A 26706-nucleotide genomic window follows, 5' to 3' on the forward strand; every position below is an offset into this window, starting at 1 on the left:
AAATCAATGGGACAAAATGGAAGAGTGAACCTTTCTGTCAAGGCTGAGCGAGGGAGTTAAAGAAGGGCACCCACCCTTGAACTCACCCCCCAATGCAACTAATTGCCTATAATTACACAGAGGACTGCAGCAGAATGCAAATCAGCTGAGATCCGAATGCCTAATCCGCACTGTAAATCAGTTTCACGCCAGCCTGCGACTGAACCGTATAGAGCAGCAAACACAATAGCATCCACAATACGAGGGAAAATACTGACGTATAAGAAGAATATAAGGAGGCTGCTGCAATTGCCTCCATCACGTTGGCCGTTTACTTGAATGTCGCTGACTTTCCAGAGGTCTCATCCTCTTCTGTTTCCTTCTTTTTAACCCGCAGGAGGAATATTTGAATCCATTGAGAGTGGCCCCTCCGGAGCAGAGGAACTAGCTTTTAAATTTGCCTTGAACACAATCAACAGGAACCGCACGTTGCTCCCCAACACCACCCTGACCTATGACATCCAGAGAATAAACATCTTTGACAGCTTTGAGGCCTCCCGGAAAGGTGAGTCAAGCGGCATGGGAAGGACGTTTAGCAGATCTTGGCTGCTTTTTTTTTAATTTGTAGGTCACCACGTTTCGGTAAAAATAGATCTTTTTGCAGGAAATCGCTCGGACAGTGCCTGCAGTGCTCGCTGTCTGACACTATTCCTCTATCAAATTTGTGCATATTCGTGCATGTAAGGATGACTGTGTGGCTAAACACTGCACACAACGAACATGACTCCGGTGTAACTCAGCCTATTAGATTGGTGCAAAAAAAATAAAAAATGAGAGACACGCAACGCTACACCTCAGTGATGACGCAGAATGATGAGTATGAATCATAGGTGCCTGAACCGAGTTTACTGCCTGTTTTTAGGTGTTTAATGGAGGTGTGAATGAATGAAAAAGGATAGTGGTTTAGAATTCTGGGATTGAGTCGAACCATCTAACCACTAACATGACCCGTACTGAAAAAACATCCCTCATAAATACTTAACATTCACTTGTTAATGCAGACTTCTAATTGACACGGATTCCTTTTTACATCTGTTATATTTTTTGAATAGATTGCAGTCTTTTATAGCTGGTGGAACGGTGTGAAACACTCCAAATTGCTGACTGCGATTTTAAAAATAAATTCACCGGATGCTGTGATAATACCAAGCATCTCCTCTAGTTACGCACTCGGGGTGACACGCGTGTACAAGGACAGGGACATCGAAAATACTGCGGTGAAATTTAATCTGACTTTTTTTTCCCTTCTTCTCTTGCTTTCTACACCCACCAGCATGTGACCAGCTTTCCCTCGGAGTGGCGGCCATCTTTGGCCCCTCACACAGCTCGTCGGCTAATGCGGTCCAGTCTATCTGCAACGCTTTGGGAGTGCCCCACATCCAGACCAAGTGGAAGCACCAAGTGTCAGACAACAGGGATTCGTACTATGTCAGTCTGTACCCCGACTTCTCCTCCCTCAGCAGAGCTATCCTTGACCTGGTGCACTTCTTCAAGTGGAAAACAGTCACTGTGGTCTATGACGACAGCACAGGTACAGGTACAGTTGGTGTCTGTCTTCATCTTCCGTCTGGTGGGTCTGTTTTTAAGATGATTAAGATTTTTTCTTTTTTTTTTTTTTTTAAAAAAACTGCCACATTTGCACTGTAAAATGAACATACACACAAAAGCAAGAGGTACCAGGTGAACTACAAAAACCGCCGCTGCTCAGAGTTCAGTGAGTGCTTTGTAACCTGTCAAGTTAATTCAGAAATCAATAGCTTACTGTTCTGCCTCAGTCCTCCAGGTGCTGCCCATGTCAGTCTTCCAGAGTGAGAGTGAGCAGCGGCGCAGAAGAAAAAAAAAAAAGAGAGAGAGAGAGAACCACATTACCCAGAATGACCTAGTGTCTGTTCAGATTAATGCAATGCAGAATTGTAGTATGTGCGGCCTGACAACAGCCATTAATAACACATGGAGACACTTGATCTCCGAGGGTGGCTATCAAATGTGTCTGAGAGCCGTGTCTTCTGCGCTGTGACTTTGTGGAGTGCCTCGTAATACGCGTCTTAAAAAAGTGAGTCGTATTTTAACCGAAGTACACTGATACTTTTACGAGGTACGGAGTGATCGCTCCGGAGAGGATAACAATATTCAAATGCTTATTCGCAATTTATGAGCTATTTGGTGTGATGTGGTTGACAACAAAATGTAAGTAAAGAGGGGAGATTTAAATTTCTGACAGGTTGCCTAATGAATTCACTCCCCACTCTGCATGAATGAATATTGTCTCGTGGTTGACGTCCCAAATTGTGCCCCTGAATAGATGTTCAAACCGTTAGTTTTATAACTTTAAGTGTCTCGGAAGCCGTCGCTTTTACAGACGTTTTTCTTACTTTCACATCTGTTGCACGCGTGTCAGTGAACAGCCAGCGGCGCGGCCTCCATACATTAACCCCGGATGATGTCCCAATGGCTTGTCCCACTTGCCGCATTATCCCGACTCATCTCCTTGACCCCCTCTTCGCTTCCTGCCTCGGAGCTCCACGGCAAGCCGCCCCAGAGAGACGCCAAAAAGGTGACCCCCCCCCCTCGCCTCTCTTTCCCTCAGCCGGATAGGAGGGAGCGGCTGGGGCCTTCTTCTCTGCGGAGCGTTTCCGCAGCATCACACCTGACGCCCTGAAAAGTGTGACAGCTGCGTAGCCGCGTTGTTTCCCCCCACGCCCTCCCTCCTCCCTTCCCACCACCACAGTCTCAGGCTGTAATCACACAGCTTCATGCTCCAGGGCCCCGCGCCGCTGATTGGAGCCTATCTGACGGCTGGCAGGAAAAACTATCGGAGAGGATAAAATATTCACACACAGCCGTTAGAAGATCCAGGGGGAAAGTCTGAAGGCATTAGCCAGAGCCCACAAACATCCACGCTGACAGTGTTTCCCAAACGTTGAGCTCCCTTGACAGATTTTTTTTTTCCTTGCTTAACACCTCCCAAAGTGTCAGCGCGAACAAAAACAGGGAGATGCAGACATGCCCTGGAGTAGGGATCTATTGGGATTACCTGAGGAAATCTCTCGTAGGTTCACTATTCCTCCCTGCGATGGTACTTTTCGCAACAAGACCTGCATGCTCCTATTTCACACCAATCTTTCTATAGGCCTTGGGGAGACCTGGCCCCACTCACGGTAAGACCATTAAACTGCTCACACAGCACTTCATTTCAAAATAAAAAATAGGCTGAGCTATCTTAAAGTGGTTCCACCGAAAAAAAAAAAAAAAAAAAAATCCTATCTCTCTCCAGTTCACTCTCAAACTATCCTCGCTGCTCCATCCATTTTTATATCCATGACAAGTAATCATCTCTCCCATCAATCCAGCCTCTTTCATCCCTGGACTCTGAAGTTCTTTACTGAGGGAGAAACTCATTGTAATCTCATCACAGTATCTCCCGGAGAGCTTTCTACCTGAGCGTGTGGTCGAGAAATGAAAGGTGAAGATTGTAGCTCAATATGTGACGGCGGCAGCGGCGGCGGCGGCGGCAGGCTCCCCGGGGGCGAGTACAAACTGGGCAAACAGAGCCTCTCTCATCAGAACACATCTAAAGTGCATGTGTGAGGGAAGGCAGAAGAGGCAGGACGGACCTCGGCTTTCCATCAGAACAAAACTGAACCTATTCCGCGCGAATGTCGCATTGGAAGTCTCAGTAGGAGGCTGCATATCGAGGGTCTTTCTATTTTGCGCTTTTGATGTAAAAGAGTGAAATGTGCTGGCGCGGTGTAGCGTTCTCTTGATGGGTCTGTAGCAGCCTGTTTGCTTGCCAAGCACGAGTGGGAGGATCAATAGGCTGCAGGATTAAGGAGGCATGCATATGAGCCCTTTTTCTGCCGAGAAAACCCGATTCCTGTTGGTTTTCATGGCCTCCTCAGAAGCAGAGATGCTTCAAAATGGCGGCAGATCAAACGCGCCATGCGTCCGTGTCTTTAAGAAAAAAAAAAAAAAAAAAAGAAGCTGTATGTGTCCTCTCTTGTCTGCAGGCCTCATCCGACTGCAGGAGTTGATCAAGGCCCCGTCACGATACAACATTCGTTTGAAGATCCGACAGCTGCCCACAGAGACCAAGGACGCCAAGCCACTTCTGAAGGAGATGAAGAAGGCGAAGGAGTTCCACGTCATCTTTGATTGCGGGCACGAGATGGCTGCGTGGATCCTGAAGCAGGTACGGCCCCACCCCTAATGGGCCATGATGGTTTCTCAGGTTTGCTTTGAGGAGCAAACTCACTGACTATTCATGAGGTCGTTAATATTAAATGCATAATTAAGAGAAAATATATATATATATGTATAAAGGTGTAAACAGAGGAGAAGTTGATGGAACAGGATGCAACATTTGTGAATAATGTGTCATTCTATCATAGTGTTGATTTTAATTAAAAGTAAGTTAAATACAGTCTCAATAATTTACATAATCCCCCCGCCCCTTATAGAAACAACTCTTCGTGTGTGTGTGTGTGTGTTGCGTGTATTACTCCTTCTCTTGTTAGGCACTGATGCAAATGATTCGGATAACTACTTTCTACTCCGTGCATCTTTAATCTCTTTGTAGAATATTAGATTTCTACCACTGACCCGTCACAATGGATGCCTTCCAATGCACAATAAAGTTTTTTTTTCTTTTTCTTTTTTTTTTTTTAATTAGAAAGTCTAATTCTGCTCACAAGCATGTTAAATTCGTTTTAACACAAGCACATTATTTATGAGAACCGTGGGGGGCTCTCTTTTCACGGGCATATTGAATTCTCCATACAGTCAAGTGTCTGCCACAAACGACGAGAGCGACTGTTTATTGAGGGGAACGGTTGGTTTGTTATTTATCGTGCCGTTCACTTTTGCGAGTGGCCAGTCTTCAGGACGGAAAAAGGAAATATCACTGGCGAGGCGGTGACGCGTCTATCAAAAGCCAAACATACACATAAAAGTCATGTTAATAAAATATGAGCAGTTCAATGCAAAATGTTTTCGGTGCTAATGCTAACGTGTGCACACATGGGCATTTGAATCATCGCGGATGTCTTGAAAATAACTAATTTGTTCCCACAAAAAAAAGATAAATAAATAAAAAAAGACACATTCGAATATAAATGAACACTTAGTGGCTGAAGAATTCTGCTCGTCGCTCTCTGACAGCCGCGGTGCTTCCTTCGTTATAACCACACACTGCTCTCCTGACTGCAAATAGCCCTAATGGTGTGCTCACAGAAAATAACAAGGAATTTGGAGGGTATTTTTTATTTATTTAGTTTTTTTTCCCCTCTCTCTCTTTTTATTCACATAGTGAGGGAGCTGTGAAATAAACAAAATCATATCACGGCAAACAACACATTTTGTGTGAAAAGTATCTACTTTTAAATGTTTTTTTTTTATTATTTATTTGTGTTTGTATGTATTATTTTGAATGTGTTATTTAAGCTTTTGCAGGGACTTGTTATGGCTATGGAGAGACTGATAGCTGTGATGTGATGAGTAAATCTTTTAATCAATCGCCAGCTATAATTAAAAGTGTTGTTCCTCCACAACCCTCTCAAGTTCCTTCCAGATGAGTAATATGGATTGAGATGAAGCATAGGTCTTCAACAGGGGGTCCGTGACCCCTAGGGGGTCCACTGAGGTACTGCGGAGTGTCGCAAAATATTTGGTTGATTGACATTTTTTATATATATATATTTACTTTCCCCGCACAAATTTAGATTTCTTAAAATACACATAAACCTGAATCCAACATATTTTAGTAAAGGGATAAGGGACAGCTTAATATTAAATGCAAAATAATAATGCATATTTATAAAAAGCACTAGGCCGAGTTTAATACACATATAACACAACACATATACACATATATAGTTAGGGCTCCCTACTTAATCTCTCCATCAGTTTGGGGTCCTTGGCTTAAAAAACATTGAAGACCCCTGAGCTAAAGGAATAATTATACTGGATTGTATAACACAAGCATTCATGTTTGACTTCCTTCTTCTCGTTTACCCTTGTAGGCCCTGGCCATGGGTATGATGACCGAGTACTACCATTATATTTTTACCACCCTGGTAAGTCCACTGGCACTTTTTGTTGTTGTTGTTATTGTTGTTGTTGTTGACAGAATGCAGTTATGTTCTATTTGCTATGTTTTTCTGCATAGCACCGTCTATTTAACAATGTGTGGTTTGGACCAGTTTCTCTTTTTCTGGGCTTATTGTAGCGCAGACACTCATCTGTTTTGGCTCCTCGCGGAGCAAAATTCATCCATCTGTCTGTGTGTCTGATAGTACTTATTCTTCTCTGAGAATAAAATTAAACACGGCTCTACTGGGAAGAAGAATAGCATCCCCCCTTTTTTTCATTTTTGCGTGATTTGTTTTGAACCCCAACCACAACCCGACTATATGTCCTGGAAGACTAATAGCCAAGTACCGTATTTGCATCATCAGTTGCGAACCTTCACTTTATTTTCTAAAAACCAGCACCAACCTCTTCCCTCCTCACGCGCCCGAACCACAGACCCCCCGAGTACAGGAAACAAAAGCAGTCAGAGGTAGTTTATTCTGACTCTAGTGGCGATTGAAGTTCTCCAAAGTTCTTTGATCTAGCCACTACAAAGATTGCTTGCTACGCTCGAGATGAAAAGCAGCACATCTTCACTGAACCCAGAGAACAGAAGACTGAGAGCTCAGATAATAGCCCTGAGCAGATGAGACTGTCACCCATTTGGTCCATTATAGCTCTAACAAACAAATGGCATGCTGTGTTGTTTGGGGCACAATTGGAAAGGCTGAGGGAAATGTTGGAGAAAACTGACCCGAGAAAGACATTTACCGGTGCACAGGATATGTTAGTGTCTCCTGTGCATCCACATAAGGACCTGGCTAGATGAAAGGGGAATGAATAACAGCAGGTATGTCATTGAGAGAGGAAAGAGTATAGTGATTATAGGCCTGTTTCAGTGGCGTGCTGCCTCTCGTCTGGATGGAAACAGGCTTGTTTTAACATCGGCCAGTGTTTGGCAGAGTGGAGGCCACTGTGCTCGCCTAAGCTGCTGTATACTGGTACCAAGCCATCCATGCTGCTTTCAGAGTAGGACAACAAACATTGACCATGGCACCGCAATCCTGCGTCCATCACCTGCTGTTGCTCTGTCAACTGTGTTGTTGCGTCCCAGAGACATCTGCCTGGTGAGATGCCAGACACGCTGTATGCAGGACAATTGGGTTGTCCTTTCACTTCCACATGATAGATGGCAGCCCACCAAAAGCCTGCCTGTAACCTTGAAAAGTCTTGCCTTAATCAAGGCTACCGCCTCAGCATGAGATAAAATAAGTCCTGAAATACCTTCAGCTGCACCTTCCCGCTCTCACTTCTTTGGCAAACGCTGCCACTCAAACGACTTCTCCTAATTGCCGAGATGGGAGGCGTGCGGCAGCTCACAAGTGAAGATGAGAAAATCCCGATTTTTGCATATCAGTTGCAGTTTCACTTAAATTTTTTATTATTTTTTTTAATTTTTTTTTTGCATCTAGGACCTTTTCGCTCTCGACATGGAACCGTATCGCTACAGCGGAGTGAACATGACCGGGTTCCGCATCCTCAACACAGAAAACTCTCAGGTGTCGTCGATCATCGAGAAGTGGTCAATGGAGCGGCTACAAGCCCCGCCCAAACCGGACTCAGGCCTGCTGGACGGATTCATGACGGTAGGATTAAACCTTTTATGTGCTGCTTACGTAATGTGGCTTTTGCTGCACGTGCAATAACATGACCGTGGCTATATTTCATCCCCCGTATGCCCAAATGACCAAATCAATTGGCCGCCATATATAACATAATGGAACCTATGGGGAATTTATGCTGCAGTTGCATGTGTTAATTTAGATTATAGGTCTTATACAGGGGGTCTTCGACCCCTAGGGGTCCACATAGGTACTGCAGGGGGTGTAACAAAATCTTAGGTTGACTAGACATTTTTTATGTATGTTTTTTTTTTGTTTTTTTCCACACAAATTTAAATTTCTTTAACCCTCAGGCATCCGATTAATTTACTACCCTCTTGTAACCTTAGTGGACAAAAAATGTCCATGTCCAAAAACATCTTTTTCAGCGTTTTTCTGTATAAATCTGTTGAACCACTTCATGCAAAATGATGATAATAATGTATATTTATAAATGGCACTAGGCCAAGTATAATATCGAACACATATAGTAGGTCGAGGCTCCCTACTTAATCTCTCCATCAGTTCCGGGGTCCTTGGCCTGAAAAACGTTGAAGATTTGGACGGTTGCTGTTGAAACAAACTTCTATGAAGTGTGGAGTGATTTCAAGAAGGGGAGAATGTTTGAGTGCCAGTTGTCAATCAAAAGCTCAGTGTTGCGGGGCATCTAGGGTGGGCACAGAAGCAGCATGTGAATGCCCTCTGCATGGAGCTTTTAAGCTGGTGCTCCTGGGTCTAAATACTCAGTAATGAGCTGGTGTGAATGGTAATAGCCGTTTATCTGCCCTCCTGCCTCTCACAACTCTCCTCTGGGAGCGTGGCCAAAATATGACAATCTGTCAGTGTTCGTGCAGAGAGAGGGAGCAAATTGGATGGAAATTATGGCCTTGGTTTTTTAGGATGGCATCCAGAAAAGCACGGGATAAGGTGATTTGAAAGTGAAAAAGGGAATGGAGCTCGTCATGGACATTCAAGGTCCCTTTCTGGCTCTGTTGTTGTAAACAGTCAATTTACTCCTCCTCCCTCACAGCACCTTCCTCAGAGACAAACACCTCCTTTTTCTCCCCCCTCCTTCTGTTAGGCAGCCTTTCTTTCTTTCTTTCCCTGGCAGGTTTCCCTGGTATCAGAAATCTGCGTAGTGGAAGAAGTGTCCTTTCATCAAAGACAAGCCTTTGAATTAGACACAGTGCATGGTGTCTATTCATATATGAATCACAGCCGTAATTCACTCTCTCACTCGTGATCAAAAATGAAAACACACGATCAGTTGGGGATTTTTTTTCCTTCTTCTTCTTCTTCCTTTATCTGCATACGCTAACAGCACACGCGGTACTGTAAATATAGAAATATATTTCCCTCAAGCAACAGCTTTTTTTTTTATGTGGCGCCCAATGCAGAAATGCAATCTCCATAGTTATGCGTGCAGCAAGATGAATGCCGTACACAAAGAGGTTAAATCACTTGATTTGTTTTTCCTTTCGCCGGAAATGAATGTGGAATGCTGAATTGATTAATTAGCGTTGCATGAGTCATTTTGTCAGATCCTGCACTACATATTGACATATCTCACAGGACCCGAATCACCATTAAATAATAAATAATACTTGCGAAGGCAGGCTTGATAAAAAGCTTCATTAAAGTGCTCTATTTATAAGCCGTGCGTTTGATGCGTTTTATTCTTTAAAGTGTAGCACCCCGTAATGAGGGGAGAGATTCACAACGTGGATGTAAAAAAAAAAGATTGTCATTTTAATGGGCTCGTAAATTCAAGGCGGAGGGAAACGACTCCGTTTGCGAATTAAACAAATAACCGCACCTGCTTTACGAAATTAGGGGTTAAAACGTGTTTTTTTTTTATTCTTCTCCGTGTTAATTAAACCGCAGATTTGCCTGACATTCATACCACAGTGCTCTGGGCAGAGGAGCCACCTTGAAGAGTAACATTAAATTAGAGCGAGGCAGGGACGCGGCGGCCGGAGTGTGACCTTCCACCCCCGAGCCCCCACCCTCTCCCCCCCCACCCCCCGACCCCCCCTGGCAGTCTTTTATTTCCTCTCCGTCTCTCTTATGACTTGTTCCTATTCTGTGCAATTCAGAAGCCTTACTGGGCTTTGGGCATGTTTGCACTCGGTGACCAGGCAACAGTTGTGTAGCGATGGTTACCAGGACAACGCCATCCGTGTCACCTTGCGATTTCATGAAGGATTGATTGACTCAGATGGGAGGAGGAGGAGGAGGAGGATGGTGAGGAGGGTGAGATGGGCTGCGGCAAGTGGGGCCTGACGATGAGGAGGAAGAGGGAGTGAGGATGTAACGAGCGTGAGAGAGGTGCGTTCACTGTTCCTTCACGCCACTGGGCTTAACGTGGGGTAGCGGATAATCACAGTGACGCGTGGTGCTCTGGGTGCGGCCCGAGCGTTGTCTCGGGGAAGGGTGCATAATGAGCCTCTTCCCCAGGCCGGGCGAAGCTCGCAGGCACGAACACTCCGAGCCGCTGCCTCCCAACGCTGTTTGTCAGAGGTATCTCTGACGGGGAGGGATGCATAATGAGAGGAGGATAATTAGTCCAGTCCATTTGTTCGTGCGTCCTCTGTTGATCTGTTTGTGCCGGCCCTCGATTGTATCTGTAATGAAGCTCAAGGTGTTTTGACCGTCCGTCTCGAGGCAAACGTGCGACGCTGAATGCGGACGGCGCACAAAAAACAGACACGTGTTGTTTAATAGTTTGTATGTAATCTGATTATCATATTATAATTGTTGCTCGCAGCTAATGAGATATTTGGCTTTAATTCTTTGTCGTAATTTGAATTATTTCAAATCCTCATTCAACGAGCTAAGTATACACTTGGATTTAACTGCGCAGGGGAAGGGAAAGGGAGAAAAAAAAAAAAAAAAACGTTGTCTCCCAGTTGTCTGCCTCACCGGGGCTCCAGGCCCAGATATTTTCTACATCTGCATCATCTCATTTATGTCTACATTTCACTGAGCTGTAATTACCACCACAGAGAGCTGGATGTTCTCCAGTGTCATCGACACAATTGAAAATTCTGGTGTAAAAGCTCATAATAAGGACTCTCTTATTAATTGAGAGCAGTTGTTTGGATAATACAACTGACAGGGCAGGGCTGCTCCTCCGGTTCACATGGGACACAGTGAAAAGCATGTTAGACTAATTTAGGCTAAATTGACTGAAAACACAACAAACGCCGCGTATTGTGCGCTCCCAAGTTGTCCACGGGAGCTGTAATAATTCAGAAAGTAATTTCTTTTCTCCAATCCTCCTTCCATTAAATACTTTGCATGGTGCTTATTGTACATATTTCACAAAGCGTTTCATTATATAACAACATTCATGTCCGGCATTTTTTCAGCTCTTCAGTGTATTTGCATTCTGTAACTGACTCCCTGTATAATTGTTACTGGCATACTGCCGTCCCCCCCGTCCCCCCCACGGGATATAAATTGCAGACACACACAGAGGGGATTCGCGGTAAATGTTGCATGCACTCTCCGGGTCCCGTCTCACCAAATTTGCAACGTGCAAGCTGTGATTTGCAGCGTGAGATCATTTTCTCCCCGTTAATTGTGACACATTTCGCTACCCCAAACAAGCCCAGCCGCCTGCGACCTGCCTTCCGCGCGGGTGCGTGAGATCGCTGTAGCACTTGCAGGGTTCTGTGTGTGCGATTTGTTTGGCGACGCGGCCGCCACTTGCGCCGAGAATATTAATGAATTCGGGATCCGGGTTTTTATTGCGAATACATTTTTACACGATTTGATCTTGGACTCTATTTTAAAGCAATCTGTGAACGTTGCCTTTCTCCTTTCGCCGGCCCCTCTGTTGTCGAGACATTTAAACTGAATGCTGGGTTGTGTGTTTTCTGCGGTGCCTCCACCTCCAAATAAACAAAGGCAGACGTTGCATTGCCAGGTTTTAACGTAACAGTTTGACTCCTTGAGTTACAGGTTTTAATTTGCTGACTACACTTCGTGTCTATTCAGGCTCAAATTAGGGATAATGGGAGCAAAGGATGAAAGAGGAAGAGAGGGGAAAAGGGGAGGAAGCAGGTTTGCTGAGAAATGCACCAGGGAGAGGGAGATGGGGGGAGAGAACAAACACCTGCATTAATAAGCACTGCTGGGAGTGGAGTGGGAGACACCCACACAGTGAGAGCGGGAGGAGGAGGAGGAGGAGGTGAAGTGGCAGCTACTCTCCGGATGGAAGATGCATCTTTACTGTGCGCGCAGTTGTGTGTTTGCGCGGCGCAGCACGAGCGGAACGCGCCGGGAACATGCTGCGCGGCCGTCCCCTGTTCGGTGGCTCTTCCAAAGGGGGAGGTCTTGGCTCCGGTTTCGGTCCCCGCCGGTGGGTTTGTTATAGCACGCGTCCAGCCTGGAATCTGAGAATGGGAAGAGGCACGAATCCCTCTCCCAGTGAGCTTCATTCATGCCGCATTTCAACCAAATTAGAGTCCTTGGTGCGGCTGTCGAGCCAAACCCGCTTGCTCCCCGGTCGGTATATTGAATACTGAACAGGAGCCCCACACTGTAGTTTTTTCCTCACGTGAATCGCTGCAAGAATATGAATTTGCTCAGATGTCTCCGGTTTAAATAAACTTAATAGCACACCCATGATTGATGGAGTCTTTATGGTTTTTTAGGATTTTGCAAAAGATGTTTTGATTCTGTTTGGGGCAGCGGTCAACTGATATATATATCAGCACGACTAGCTCATGAGAAACATGATATTATTAGCAAGGAACTCAAGCACAGAAAAGATATGTTTAGAAAACATAAATGCTGCACTAGAGAGCACTTAAACATTTTCATTTGGGAAACATTCCCCTTGGTGCAGATCTTGTTTCTTTAATAACCACATTCAAGGTTGTTTCTATCCAGATCCAGTTTCTATTTCGCATCCTGCTCTCCCGCGTATTGGTGATTTTTATTTTTTTTTGCGCTTTAGCCACATAAAATAGCCTGACGCTTCGATGCTGCGTTTGATATCTGGCGGACGGCGCTGACAAAATGAGCTCCGCACGGGTTCACAGGTTGGTTGCGTCCATTACAGCAGTGTGATCTCCCTCCCTCTGATCCCAGTTGGCAGAGCGGAGAGCCTTTTAAAGACAGCAACTGTGGAGAGCAGACACTCGATGCCCTGTGCCGGGCACCACCAGCTGGGCTTGGCGCAGCATCAACATTATTAGCACCAGTGCTCCCTTGGTCCATGGAAGCCTTTGTGAGTGAGAACAGGCAGACGGAGAGGAGGAATTTAGAAAGAGGATTTACTATCCCCTTTCTCCCTCTGGTTTAGCTCTCTAAAACATTTTACTTCTGTGTCTCATTCATTTTAATAAGCTATACAGAGGCAGGATTCAGTGTAGTATCAAAAAGGTTGAAATTGTCCTCATATATGCGCACCAGACATTCCTCGACAGCGATGCTAGCAGGCGTCTCGCGGATGTTATATAGGACAATAAAGGCCTTTGCAATCAGGGGCTACAACCATCATCAGATCACCATCACACAATCAGCCCCCGGAGGCCGGCGCACGCAGCAGGAGACATGCGTCACGGTCACGCTTGCGCTCAGGGTTATTGGTTGGCCTTGGGACCTCTCGGCCAGCCGTCATCCGTTGAGAGAGGCTCGGCCCCTCTTCCTAAGCGCACGCATATGCATTTGCAACGTGCACTGTTCACGTAATCATTTAAGTGCCAACACACGGTGCATAAAACCAAACGGCCACAGACTGAAGTATGCAGTGAAGAGTATAGGTCAGATACAGTGTATAGGTTGCGTGCGCAATCAAGGACACTGCTTAATCGCTTTTTAAATGTTTGGCTATAATTTATCCAATTTATATCCTATTTATATGTTGCACTCTGCTTCTATGTAATTAACAGCTTTAGATTTGCTGATCCATATTCTAAAAATCTATAATGAGAACATAAAAGGTTGCGCAATGTTATACCGGCCATAAACTTAAAAATATTCAAAATATGCTACAGCTCCATTAACAATGGCAGTAAAATAATATGGGGGGGGGAAACTGTTAGTGCCGTTTATAAACTCATCCAGTATCTGCATTCAATACACAAAAGATTTTCCTCTGCGTGCACAGTGTTCAAAAATTGATGGCTTCCTCCCACTCAGGTATTCTGGAGAGACCCCCTAGAAAATGGCCCTGTTTAGCGGTAACCCAAATGTAATTAACACTGTCTGTGTTGTTTACACTATGAATCAAGCGTGGACTTCAACCGTATTGCCTGCATCCTCTCTGTTTTCTCTCTTCCTGCTCCCCGGCCGTCAGAGTCCACCAGATGGTATCGAAAATGCGAAGGGCTGTTTAGGCTTTTTAAACAAGACTCCTCGTCTCTTCCTTCACCGCTCCGCGGAGTCCAGCTCGAACTCGTCTGTGTCACATAAGAAGCGTAATTATTAAGTGAGTCACCGTCTAATCACAGCCCAGGCCTTGGCTTGTTCTAAAAAGTACTGGATTGTAAAAGCTGCAGAATTTGGGGTGTTGCTGATGAACTGAGTGGGGATAAAATTTGTGGAGTGGGCACCTACTAGCCTCTTTAGCAAAAACCTGGCTGGAGGCTGATTAAAAGTGAGGAAAGGCCATCATGTTAAACAGCCACTTAATCAGATGTAGGTTAGGCAGCATGGTGTTAATTAGAGTGGACTCTGAACTGTACCGCGCTGCCAGCTGCATGCTGCTGCCTGAAAGGTCTGGTGGGACGCCACTGCTCTGAGGATTCGCAGCCTCCTTTGTTAACCTCAAAGAGATAGTTAGTTAGATGCTTCCAGTTTTATTTGAGATGGCTCATGTTCGGTCATAATCTGAAATATCTCTAACCGTGTCAGTGGCTTAGCGCCGGAGAAATGGTGCCACTTTTTTGAAGTTTTAGAGTCTTTAGATGGATGGACATTAAAGGGATCAATTCATCTAGCAAGTCTAAATTAGATTTTATGCATTTCAAATAAAATCATGAGTTTTAGTGCAGCTTCCCAAATGTTAGCATACCCCTGTGCTAAACTAAGGTGGTAAACATGTATACTATAATCTATTTAGTAGTATAGTATATGTAGTATGGCCTCTAAATGAACTAGATCCCAAACTGATCATGTATCTATGGGACGACCCCACCCCCCTCCACTAACAACATCCTGTTTCCAGACACCACATGACACCCATGTCCATCCTCTAATGAGTCATAAATGTTTTGGAGGCACAAGGGAGACCTACACAACATTAAGCTAACTAAGTTGGAGCTAAATATTAGCACGTTAACGTTGCCACTGTTCAGACCTGGTTTTAAAGTGCGTCCTAAGTGACTGGATCACATGTGGCCAGCTTTAGATATGTGTGTTTAGACCCACCATTATATTGAGGCGAACTCACTGCTTCTTGTCTCTCTCCAATAAGCTGTCTAACAACCTATCCGGAAAATAAAAGTCTCACCATACGAAGTATCCACTTGACATTTAATATCAATTTTGATATTTTTATGAAAATAAAGGCTGACATCAGTTGGGGCACAGTAGAATAAAATCAAAACAGATGCAGTATAAAAATGTGGGGTACGCTGTGGAGTAGTTATTACTGAAGCAGCTTTAGGGCCTAAGGGTCACAGGTTTGCGTCCCACCGCGTCCACGGCTGAGGTGCCTTAAGATTGAGCCCCGAGCAGATGGGCTTCCACCTCCGGGCAGGTGTTGGCCCACAAATGGACGGAAATGCAGCAAACACGAATTGCTAATCAACCCCATGCCAATACATCGCCTTAGAATTAGATATGCCCTACTCATATTCATTAATTTCATTTGTCCTCAGTGTGTCTTGAGTGCGTTCACGTCTGCGCTCTAAGCTGCTCACAATTGGATCCCTCAGGAAGCGTTTTAATACCAGGGCTGAGCAGGGCCGTGGCAACATTAGCATTTAGCTCACAGCACCGCTGGTCCTGCAGCCTTTAAAGAGTCACGAGCATGACTGCAGACTCTTGTTATGTGCCGAATTAATAGGCTCCTTCCTGAAAAACGCAAATCAGACTGATCTTTGTGGAGAAAATCAAGTATGCAGGAAAGTGTTTCTGGCAGCAGTAGTTTGTTTGAGACAAACAGAAGAGGGACTAGGTAGTTGGCATGAGCAGTCTGTTCATATTTGAGTTGCTTCACCCATTTAGCTATGTAAACCAATTGTTTTCAAAGTTTGACAGGGGAATTATCTTGTTCCCTCTACCCTTCTGCCTCTCTTTCCAAAGTTCAAATATTCAGTTTCCTGGAATTGCATAGAGAGAAACCTGTGAGGTTAAAGTGATGAAAGGAGTTATTACTGTAGCAAGAAGAAGATCACTTATACAATGATAAAAGTACGATGTAAGGTTAGAGAAAGGGGTCTTAAATATTAAAGCATCTGTCAGTATTTGATAAGGCACATAATATATATATATAGTTGTGATTGCACTCCCACAAGACTGTGTCTTTTAAACCAAAAAAAGACCTCTGCTTTGTAGCCTTTTATCCCCGTTAAAGTTTGCTTTAATCTACAATAAAGGCATGAATGTGCTTTCACACAAATCCCACCACCATCAATGAATCTGTTACCCCGGGGTCCTTGTTGGAAGAAGCCAGTTTTACTTCTCGGTGACAAAAACCTCATTTAAAAAAAATGCGGCACGACGCCTCTTTTGCCTCGCCATGTGGAAAGGCAATGTGAGAAAGGGATTAAACCTCTAATGCAAGAAATAAAAAGAGGAAAAATAACAGTGACGGCACTGCCAACCAGCCCCCTCTCCCACCCCGCTCTATATCCACTCTCTGAGCAATACTCGCGCACAGCTCGGTGAAATACTGTCGAGTGTGGCCGGGAAAAAGGATGGCACAAAAGGATGAAGGCGAGCGAGAGACATGGGTGATGCGAGAGGGAACTTGGGGGGAGAGAAGGAAGACGAAGACAGACAGAGTGGAAAAGTTATGGACAGAGACGGAGGTGGCAGTACACTGAGCTGCAGTCACCTGAGGGCTTTTTCTCCCCCTCACCAAAATGATCTGACACTGCCTGCTCTCCCCTTTCTGCGAGGAAAAGTGAAACAGCCATAATATGCCCCATAAATCACATATGTCACAATTCAGTCTTTTTCAACTCTTTTCATTCTCTTGCTAGGACCGAACATTTGCACAATTCTCAGTGCAGTGACTCAGTTTCATCATCTCTTACTGTAACACACAGATTCCAGAAATATACAGTGCCACGTAGAGGTTTCAGGCAAAATATAACGGTGTATATGTAGCGATGCCTTCTAAAATAATCATTTTTATTTATCAAATCGTTTCATAAAATCTGCATTAACAGAAACCATATTAAGTCAATGCATCAAACAGCACCAGGCGTCCTTATGTCTTCAAGGTGCTTGGCAGGTAGGGTTTTGCCCCAGTTCCTCTCTGGATTCAGGTTGTGTCACCATCTCCTGTCTCGCGTAATCCTGCCGAGATCACGCACTGTGTAAAAGATTTCCTGCAGAGTGGCTTTGAAGCTGAAGAGTTTAAGTGGAGCCGAGGTGGAGGACGGTGCTTGTGACTGCACCTACCTGTCACTCAAATCCACCATCACATCAATGATGCATGACCATACGCCAGAACAAGGCAGTTACATAAAAATTGGTAGAGACCAAGGTTGTAGACATATTAAAATTAAACTTTTAACTCGGGGGTCGGTGCGGTTTGCTTCGCTTTTGAGGCCAGCCTCGTGTGGCCGCTCGAGGAACTGCAGTTTTTGGCACTTTGTGTTGACTTTATTCATCTTTGTTTGAGATCAGGAGTCTGTTGGGGCCACACATCTGTCCTATGACCATGACTGGCGTCATCATGGTAACTGAACAGGAGGCCAATCAAATGGTATTACGTTATGGAAGCTAATCATTAAAGTGCCTTAAAAAAATGGACCAAAATGAACAAAAATTACATTTTCTTTGCCTTTATTTAAAGAATTTAGAGGCTGCATAAACGTCTGTAAACCAGAGTATACTAACATTTTGGGAAATATGTGTCTTGTCTTGAAAGAGTTGAATAAGTGCATGGGATTTAAATTAAAAACTTGAATTAAAATACCAATGATGGTGCCTATGTCGTCTGCATAAATAAAATCTCTGGCTCTAATAGTCTCCCCGTTAATAAGAGTTTTCCATAAAATTCAAACAGTCTGATGTCATGTTATTAACTAAATTTATTTCTTCTGATCACTAATATCAATAAAGCAGAAATTACACCTCAAAGAGTGGTATGTTCTGATCGTGCCTGCATTGATGGACCCCTCTATCTGCCCCAGCTCCACCCTCTCATTCAAATGTGGTCACTTTTGGCTCCAAAAAAACGAGGCTATGATGGCTACACGTTTGAAAGCTAAGGCTTCAGAACAATAAGCTCTTGTGACTTCTTCTACATACAGTGAACGGATGCAGCTCTTAAGCCTGGCTTATGTTTGTGTTGAGGCACTCTTTGTGTTTTTGTCACCTGTGGCCACAGCCAGATTTGCTGCCCCCCCCTCCCAGTTTCAAGGTGTGATGTTAAGCTCAGCTAATAGGTCTGGGCTGATGAATATTTAAAGCGCGCAGATGTTGTGTGTGTGTGGTTCTGAGTAAACATGTCGAGAGCAACCTAACTCTCGGCTCGGCTCATTGTGGGTAATGTAATAACCGCTGGCTCCAGACAGACTCAAAGCCCGGATCGATCTTCTGACTCTCATCAAGTAAATAGGCATCGGACAAATAAGAAGTATTATTGTATGTAATATGACTAGAGGTATTATAGACCTTATTCTGCTGTCAGTGAGCCCACTCCGGTCTCTTAGCTCGCTTTCATTTCCCACAAATTCAACACTAATTACGTCCAGACATGCAGACACTTCCCATCAGTGTCCACACTATAAATCTCGTCTTGGCACATGAAACAAAAGCAATATTTTGTTTCTTGATTAATGCACAAAGTCGCGGAGGGGTTTGTTTTTTTGTTTTTCAGAATCGTTACTTGACGAGCGAAGCTTTAAGTATTAAAAATTGCTTGAAGAAAGTTTCGTAATGCACTAATTTATCTGATGGCAGAATCAGTGACTTCTAATGCTTGCTCCGACTGTGCGGCGGAGCGGCACAAATACATATAAACTATGGAATGAAATGAATAATTACCTCCTTCTTCTATCAAATCATCAAACCCCATGGGGCTGTCTGTGATCTGAGTGACTCCGGCTCCAAGAAAACAAAGAGCGTCCTCCTCTCCCGCTGACACTGTGACTCCGCCGCTGATGGCGGTGCTGCCGGGACGTGCGTTAGTCGGAGTGCATATCTTAGCGTGTCGTGTGTGTGTGTGCCTGTGTGTTGCTGTTGTTATTGTTGCTCCATGCCTTGCAGCCGCAGCCCAGTGAGGCATGATGAATAACAGGTCAGTACTAATCTCATTAGGGCTAATCAGATGTATATGATATGTATAAACAGTGGAGTTCCACCGCGCGCGCAAAGCAGCCGCAGAATACATCCGTCACCAGTCGGGTGGTTGTTTTGTGCTTTGTTTTAGGGGGGAAAATGCCAGGAAAAGGACAGCTCCTGGGAGGAGGTGAGAAGAGAAAGAGAGATGTCGTTTTTCAGGGTGCTACATTATCAGAGGAATTATGGAATTATGCGCAGGTGGAGTGCTCGCGTGAATACTGATGCAGGGAAAACTGAATATATTTGTGCAGGGCGCGCGCGCGTACGCGCACAGGCGTACGCACAACAACCAGCTGAGTGGAGTTCAGTTCACCTGTTCTAAATGAGGAAACCGCATGCAACCATGACAAACGAGGCATGCCTTTGGGAAGCTGAAGTTTGTCACTGGATCCGAGTTTGTGCGTTCTGCGCTCTTTTTTAATTGGTTCCTGGATCTGTGTTAATATCGATATGCTGCTCACGTATCGTGTTTGTTGGGGACGGGAGACATGCAGAGACCAAATCAGGCATCGAGGGTTTGAGGGGAACTTTTGATATGTGGAAAAATGGTTTCTGGATTGGTACACGGGGACCGTGGGGTTTCAGTTGGCCATGTGTGATGTTTGAGCGAGATAGAAATATGGAGAGCAGGACGAGAAAACAAAGGGTCTGGGCGTCTTCTTTGAAAACCCTCTCTCTGTGAGTGTCCCAGGAGCTCGAGATTGGTTTCACTTAAAGCACTTAAAACACCCCACAGGACCTGTACTCGGCTCCGTAATAAATATCAAGATCGCTCTTGGATTGTTTTTAAATTGAATGCAATCTGCCAGAGCTGTGAGCCATCATTTCATATTTTTACCCCCTTGATCTTTCCTTCCACTTGATTCCAACCTCCTTTTGTTTCCATCACGAAGAGATTTTCAGGAACTGCTTGGCCCCAAAGTGGGAATGGGGTATCTGCCTTATAAATCATTCGAGGCCAGACAATATTTGATGTGCGCTATCACGGCCATCAGAAGTTACAAGAAGTGCGGGAAGTGTTTCAAGGAAAACATGTGAAGTCAGAAAAGCAGCTAACAGAATGGTAAATCATTCAAACAAAGCGGCCGGTGGGGGAATATTCGGTGAAATATTTTTGCCCTCGCTGTTCAAACACAGCAGCTCGCACAACTGTGTTTATATTGTGAAACAGCCAATATCCTGTTCTCAAATAAACTACATCCTGTAGCCAAATCGATCTTTATGTGACCATAAACAAACTCCTGCCTCTGCTGCAGAGATAAAAACCTCTTTATATTGCTACTGATGAAGCATATAACAGATATTGTATCATTGCTATACACGTGATTCATCACAATGTTGTCTCCGTTATTTACACAAGACATCTGTTTCTCCCTATTTTATAATTATAACGTTACAGGGAACTCCACACTAAAATGTCTAGGTTCAGAATTAAAGTTAAATTCTGTCCTAAAGAAGCTATAAATAATTTAGATTTCATAGCAACCTTTTCTAAAACCACAGAATAATTAGCATTAGGAAATGAGACAGAGTTCATTATCATAATAGTAATATTAATAACAACAGTAGAAGAAGAAGAAAAGAAAAAAAATCAGTATTTATACATGTGAACAGTGTTGTTGTGATTTTAGCTATGCTTTAAGCCCTCCGTTGAAAACATTTGCAACTAGGAACAATACAGTCACCATTGTAGGAGGCTTTTATATTTGCTTGACTAGAGGTCCAACGTGTTTCTGTCAGTGCGGAAAACAGGAGTGAGACGTGATTGTGAAGACATTTAAAAAACACTCTGATATTGCAGTAAATTACAAGGTTTTCAAATGCAAGAAGGCCACAGTGGTGCCATCTCATTGGTTTTTGATCCATCATTTTCTATTGCCTGTTTATGTATTGCAACCACGGGTCAAAGAGTGACCATGATGTGATACGGTTTAATAAATGAGAGAGAATCATGGCGTGTATGTAGAGTTGTGCAGCTTTGCATGTGCAGTCTCTGCTAGTAAACTGTAAGCAGTTTAGGTTTAACCTTGCAGATGTGTTTGTCAGATTTTAAGTTCTTATCTAGTATGATTCCCAAGTATTTTACCGCATTCACCTTAACAATTGTTTCATTATTAATGTCGACCTCAAACAGATCATTCACAGGCTTGTTGCAGATAGAGATAAACATACTGTTTTCTTGACATTCAGGGTTAAATGGGACAACTCAAGCCAATTAGAGACTTTTTTAAAGTGCTTGCGTCAGGTGCTGAGCTGCCTTGCTAGATGTTTCAGCGGCTGCATAGATGACGGCGTCATCAGCGTACATGCGGCAGATCAGCTCAGCAGTGATATTGGCGGGGCCTACTTCGTTCAGGAGGCTTAGATTGGCAGGGCTGCAGTACCTCTGTGGACCCCCTTAGGGGTCCCGTACCCCCTGTTGGAGACCTGTGAAATATAGTTAAAATGAATGAAGGATGCAATTTTAAATGTACGCTGAAGCTACCAAAATTCCTCAGCCCACGAAGAGTTAAGAGGACGCATTTTCCGGTGGTTTGACGAGACAGTACACCAATGGAAAGCACTGGCATGTCAAGTCAAGTGGTAGGTGCGATAGAAATTGTCTCGAAAAGCTTTACAAAGCCCAGTCTGAAACTCCAAGAGCAAGTATGAAGGCGACAGGTGCAAGGAAAAAACTCCCTTTTTTCCTGTGAGTGCCCATTTAAACTATCAAAAAGGCTTTGTACAGATGTTGAATACAATCAGTCCCAAGTGAACTTATGAATGAAATGATCCATCAAGCATCAAATATTTTGCAGAGGAAACTCGCAGCCTCTCCGTGAATAAATTCTAAATGTCACCTGTTTTCAAAACTCACTCCTCCATCGTCAACATCACAAACACGTGGGATAATAGGGATAGCTGGCAGTGTTTCCATGTGCAGAGATGCACACAAAGAACAAAATCGCTGTTATCTTATACAGTTTTTACAAATAGACTGTAGGAAGGAAAATGTTCCTGTTTTTTTTTTTTATATTCCTTGAAGTCTGGATGTTTCGCACATCATAGGATCATAGGAGAAAATTTGGATGTCGACATGGGTGTAATGTTTCCACCGCTGCCATAACATTTGGGTGTGTAAAAAAAAAAAAAAAAAAATTACAAAAAGAAACACACCACATTGCGGCACACAATCCACAATCTTAGAGCAAAATAAAAAGTATTTTCACGCCTCACCTCTATCTGATTTCGAAGCACTTTGTTGCAAAAACAACTTGAAGAACACAAGCTATAAACAACTGGATTTGGATGCTCTTTTGGCTCCCAGTAGTTTCAGAAAGGAACAAAAAAAAAAAAAAGTTAAATTAAGATACAAGTTCATCTGTTAAGCTTTCATGAAGTAAATTATGCGCCTGCTGTCACACATCAAGCTTGTGCTGAAAACCATCCAGCTGGTTTTGATGCTGGGGCGTAATTCAGTTTGAAAAGTAAAGTAAAAATAAACTTCCAAGCAGAACTTTCAGACTGGATCCGTTTTTAGCAAACAAGATGTCAGATTGTTATTCCCAGAAGTGATTTCATGGAGTATATTTATAGCCATAATGAAAAACTGCAGTGCACACTGTAGTATGACCCAAATTAATAAAGAGTTTGCAAATGAAAGAATGTGATACTGATTGATTTTGATGGGGAAAAATGTTTGTTGGAGGAAGGTTAAGAGGTCACAAACTGAAACAAAGACATTTTTCGTATATTTTAGGCGTATTAAAGAGAAAAGATTTTATTTCAGTTACACGAATTTAACCATGTTTAAAACCGATCCAGAATTTCCTTTTATTCGTGGAATAATTGAACTCAAAAAGCATTTCATACTCTTTAACAGGAAACACACGGAGCTGGAACTGAAAGTGAATATTATTTTTTTTTTATATATAACGTTCCTTAATTTCCGAGTGAAAACACCATTTTCTTTGTGTGCGGCTGCCATCACGGTAATTGAATTGTCGGACATGACAAACTATCTTTTCGCTTCGGGGGGGAAAACCAGCTGTTGGATACTGAATGTGTCAAGCTCCTCCTCTTTGTTCAAGAAATAGACCTAGTGGAGTGACGGTCTCTTTTCCTATTCGGTGTTTGTCATGAACACCGCACACATTCACACACAATCACACACTGCTGCTGCTGCTGCTGCTGCTGGTGCTGGCTCTGGAAGGGCAGATATGGCCCAAGCTGTTCCCTTTCCCACCGAAGCAGAGGGGATGAAAGAGTGCAGAGATGTTCTCCCATTCTCTGATCTGCTGCTGCTGCTGCTGCTTTTGACACCGGCGGTCGCCAACTCCGAAAGCGCAGGAGAACCGGAGGAGGACGAGCTAAGAACTGACACCGCCGCGGCCGTACATTATCTCCATCCCCTCCTTCCTATCTTTAATTTCCTCTTCCCTCGCTGTTGGATGTGAGATTTATTCCTTTAATTGCCCTGTCACCATCAATAACGCACGAATAAGCTATACATAGAGCACAATTTGCCCCTCCCAGACCCTTCATTATATATATTTCCCCCCGCGTATGGAAGCTTCACCGCACCTATAGAGAGAACGTAGGGAGCTTATATGAGCTGAGAAGCAGCTCGACGGTCTCCCGCTGTGAGCTCATAGATCTGCTCACCTCGTTCCCCACGGCAGCCAGCACGGTCCACGGAGATCCTGCAGCCGAGGATACTTTTTGTGGCAAAGTAATATTTCATACGCCCTGGCAGGTTGGTCATCCAGGACTTGTCAAATAAAATCGGCGCGGTGTTCCGCAGCCTACGTGGGACCGGGGTGAAGAGGTTCAGAGCCGGCCTGTGATGTGCTGGCTAGATGCGGAGCCTCTCAAACTGTGTGGACGGACAGCATGAAAAGAATTTGCATGTGCCAAGTGGGGCTGTGAGATAAATCGCAGCGTGTGTGGGTGAGGACATTTACTCCCTCTGATGACTTATTGCTGGGCTTGTGCGGACAGCTATCATATGTGTTTTTCCCGTGCAGTTCTCCATGTATCGCAGCCACTCTGTGTGCTCTGTACTTAGCATGTCTCGCTGAGCGTGCCAGTCAGAGTTCCTGTTTTGCGTCCCCCCCCCCCCTTCCCTCTCTCCCCCACCTCTCTATAGAACAGGCACACCCATCAGCAACCATTAGTCTTCACACTGACAGACCGGCCTTGCACGGAGAGACTCTCCCTGGCAGGGCTTTCTGATTGCCTCAGACAGTGGCCGGGTATTTTTTTACTAACAGGCTGAGACACTGTGCCATTTGCGTGGGGCATTTACTGCTGGCAATACTCCTAATTCATGTTCTCTCGTCCTGATTAAAAGAGCACAGAAAGTCACCCGGAGACGACACGCGGCTCCTTCTAATCTCCCCCACAGGTGAACAGATGGAGGTCGCGTGGACGGAAGCATTCACGGGTCTTATAAAAATGTCTAACGGTATCTCCTTTCCTGTTTGCAGACGGACGCGGCGCTGATGTACGACGCCGTGCATGTGGTGGCGGTGGCGGTGCAGCAGTCTCAGCAGATCACAGTCAGCTCTCTGCAGTGTAATCGCCACAAGCCGTGGCGCTTTGGAGGCCGTTTCATCAACCTTATCAAAGAGGTACAAGGCCATCGCTGCTATCAATCTGCTCCCTGTCTTGACCTTTGGCCCCGGGAAATCTGCTGAACACTGAAGCTCTGTTAGTGTGTTACACGCGACGGGGAAAGCGTGTGTTAGGAAGCATTGGTATTCGCTCAGATGCTTTTGTTGAACTTTGTCAAACAGTGTAGCTTTCACAGCAAATACACTGCCCGGCTAAAAAAAAGAGTTGCACATTCTAATATTGCGTTGGGCAGCCTTTAGCTTTGATTACAGCAGCATTCGCTGTGGTATTGTTTCGATAAGAGGCTTCTGCAATGTCACAAGATTTATTTCCGTCCAGTGTTGCATTAATTTTTCACCAAGGTCTTGTATTGATGATGGGAGAGTCTGACCGCTGTGCTAAGCCTTCTCCAGCACATCCTAAAGATTCTCAATGGTGTTAAGGGCTGGACTCTCTGAACCGCTCTTTAATAATTTGAGGACAGTGGATTCTGGCATTGCCATCTTGGAATAAGCCTGTGCCATCAGGGAAGAAAAAAATCCATCGAAAAATCCATAGAAGAACCTGGTCATTCAGTATATTCAGGTAGTCAGCTGACCTCGTTCTTTGGCCATAATGTGGCTGAACCTGGACCTGAGCAACTGCACCAATCCCGGATCATAGCACTGCCCCCACAGGCTTGTACAGTAAACACTAGGCATGATGGGTGCATCACTTCATCTGCCTCTCTTCTTACCCCCGATGCCCCATCACGCTGGAACGGGATAGACTAAATCTATTGTTGTTGTGTCAAATCTGTGGTCCTGATCAGAGGAGGCTTTCAGCTGCTGTCTAGTTCAGCTCAGAAAAGTCTTCTCTTTGGTGTCTCGGAAATTATCAGGAGTCTGAGTTCAGAGCATCAGGATGTTCTTTAATGCCGGCAAAAAAGGAGAGCAGCTTTAAAGTGTTCACGAGGTGCACCGGTAAAAAAAAAAAAACGCACTCTGAATTGTTAGGGCTTACATTCCCTCTTTTATACTGTTGGAACTTCACAGGTCACACCTATCGACCAGCCCCTGTTCTCAGGGCCCACCTCTTGACCATCTCTTTGCATTGACCAATTGCACCATTAGAAAGGCTCTACGTCACTGTTGCTGGGTCTGTAAGTCTAGGTCCCCCTAATACATGTCCAGGCAAGCCCTGTCCTAGTTGGGCTTCTCGTTTTTAAAAAAAAGGATTGCTCCATTTCATTTTACACCAATAGCTTCATAATTTCCTTTTGATCTTAGCCATTCTTGCTTGTTACACCCTTATTTCTTAATCTTTAAATAATAAAGTTTATTACAAACATACTGTGAATTTTACCAAGTGTGACTATCTTTAACATAATATGTGTCCTTACATTAAATCACACGTGCCCTTGTGAGGCATCCATGAGACATATTTAATTCTACGTTTCCCAATACGACATCGACATATTTCTGGTTAATGCTCATTATGTCATATATCACATTATAATCATCTCCTTGCATTGCATTTAGTTTCCTTAGTGCATCACAGGCTCTAAAATTATACCACACAATCTTTGTGCTCCCTAGCAAGTTTAAGCTTTTTTTTTTTTTTATCCCGGTTAGCCTCACTGACTAGTGGTTTTCTCAAGGCCACACATCTGTACAGTCCCAGTCCCTTGAGTTCCCTTCACATTGTACAAGTGGAAATGCTCCTGCATTCACTATTAAACACAGCTCAGTGGTCTGCTGTTGTTTTTCTTCGATTTGACTCCGCCAAACATTTGAGCGATCACCGATCACGATCAGGATTTTTTCATTTCTTCATTGAAGACGACGGTTCCCAACTATCCTTCCAGTTTTTAATAACGTGTTGAACA

General features: G+C 44.2%; 1 protein-coding gene across 3 annotated transcripts in view; it reads left to right on the forward strand.

Moving 5' to 3' along the window:
- LOC124998971 (glutamate receptor ionotropic, kainate 2-like) overlaps window positions 1–26706 on the forward strand; it is a 73002-nt gene that overhangs the window by 25002 nt on the left and 21294 nt on the right. For 2 of the 3 annotated variants that reach the window (XM_047573659.1, XM_047573660.1), the window contains exons 2-7: window positions 377–544; window positions 1313–1576; window positions 4047–4228; window positions 6057–6110; window positions 7578–7751; window positions 24713–24856. In XM_047573659.1, the coding sequence (XP_047429615.1) occupies window positions 377–544; window positions 1313–1576; window positions 4047–4228; window positions 6057–6110; window positions 7578–7751; window positions 24713–24856 (986 nt within the window). The remainder of the gene's footprint in view (window positions 1–376; window positions 545–1312; window positions 1577–4046; window positions 4229–6056; window positions 6111–7577; window positions 7752–24712; window positions 24857–26706) is intronic. The other variant, XM_047573661.1, reaches the window with a different exon arrangement.

This window comes from Mugil cephalus, chromosome 21 (assembly GCF_022458985.1).
Source record: "Mugil cephalus isolate CIBA_MC_2020 chromosome 21, CIBA_Mcephalus_1.1, whole genome shotgun sequence".
Classification (NCBI taxonomy): domain Eukaryota; kingdom Metazoa; phylum Chordata; class Actinopteri; order Mugiliformes; family Mugilidae; genus Mugil; species Mugil cephalus.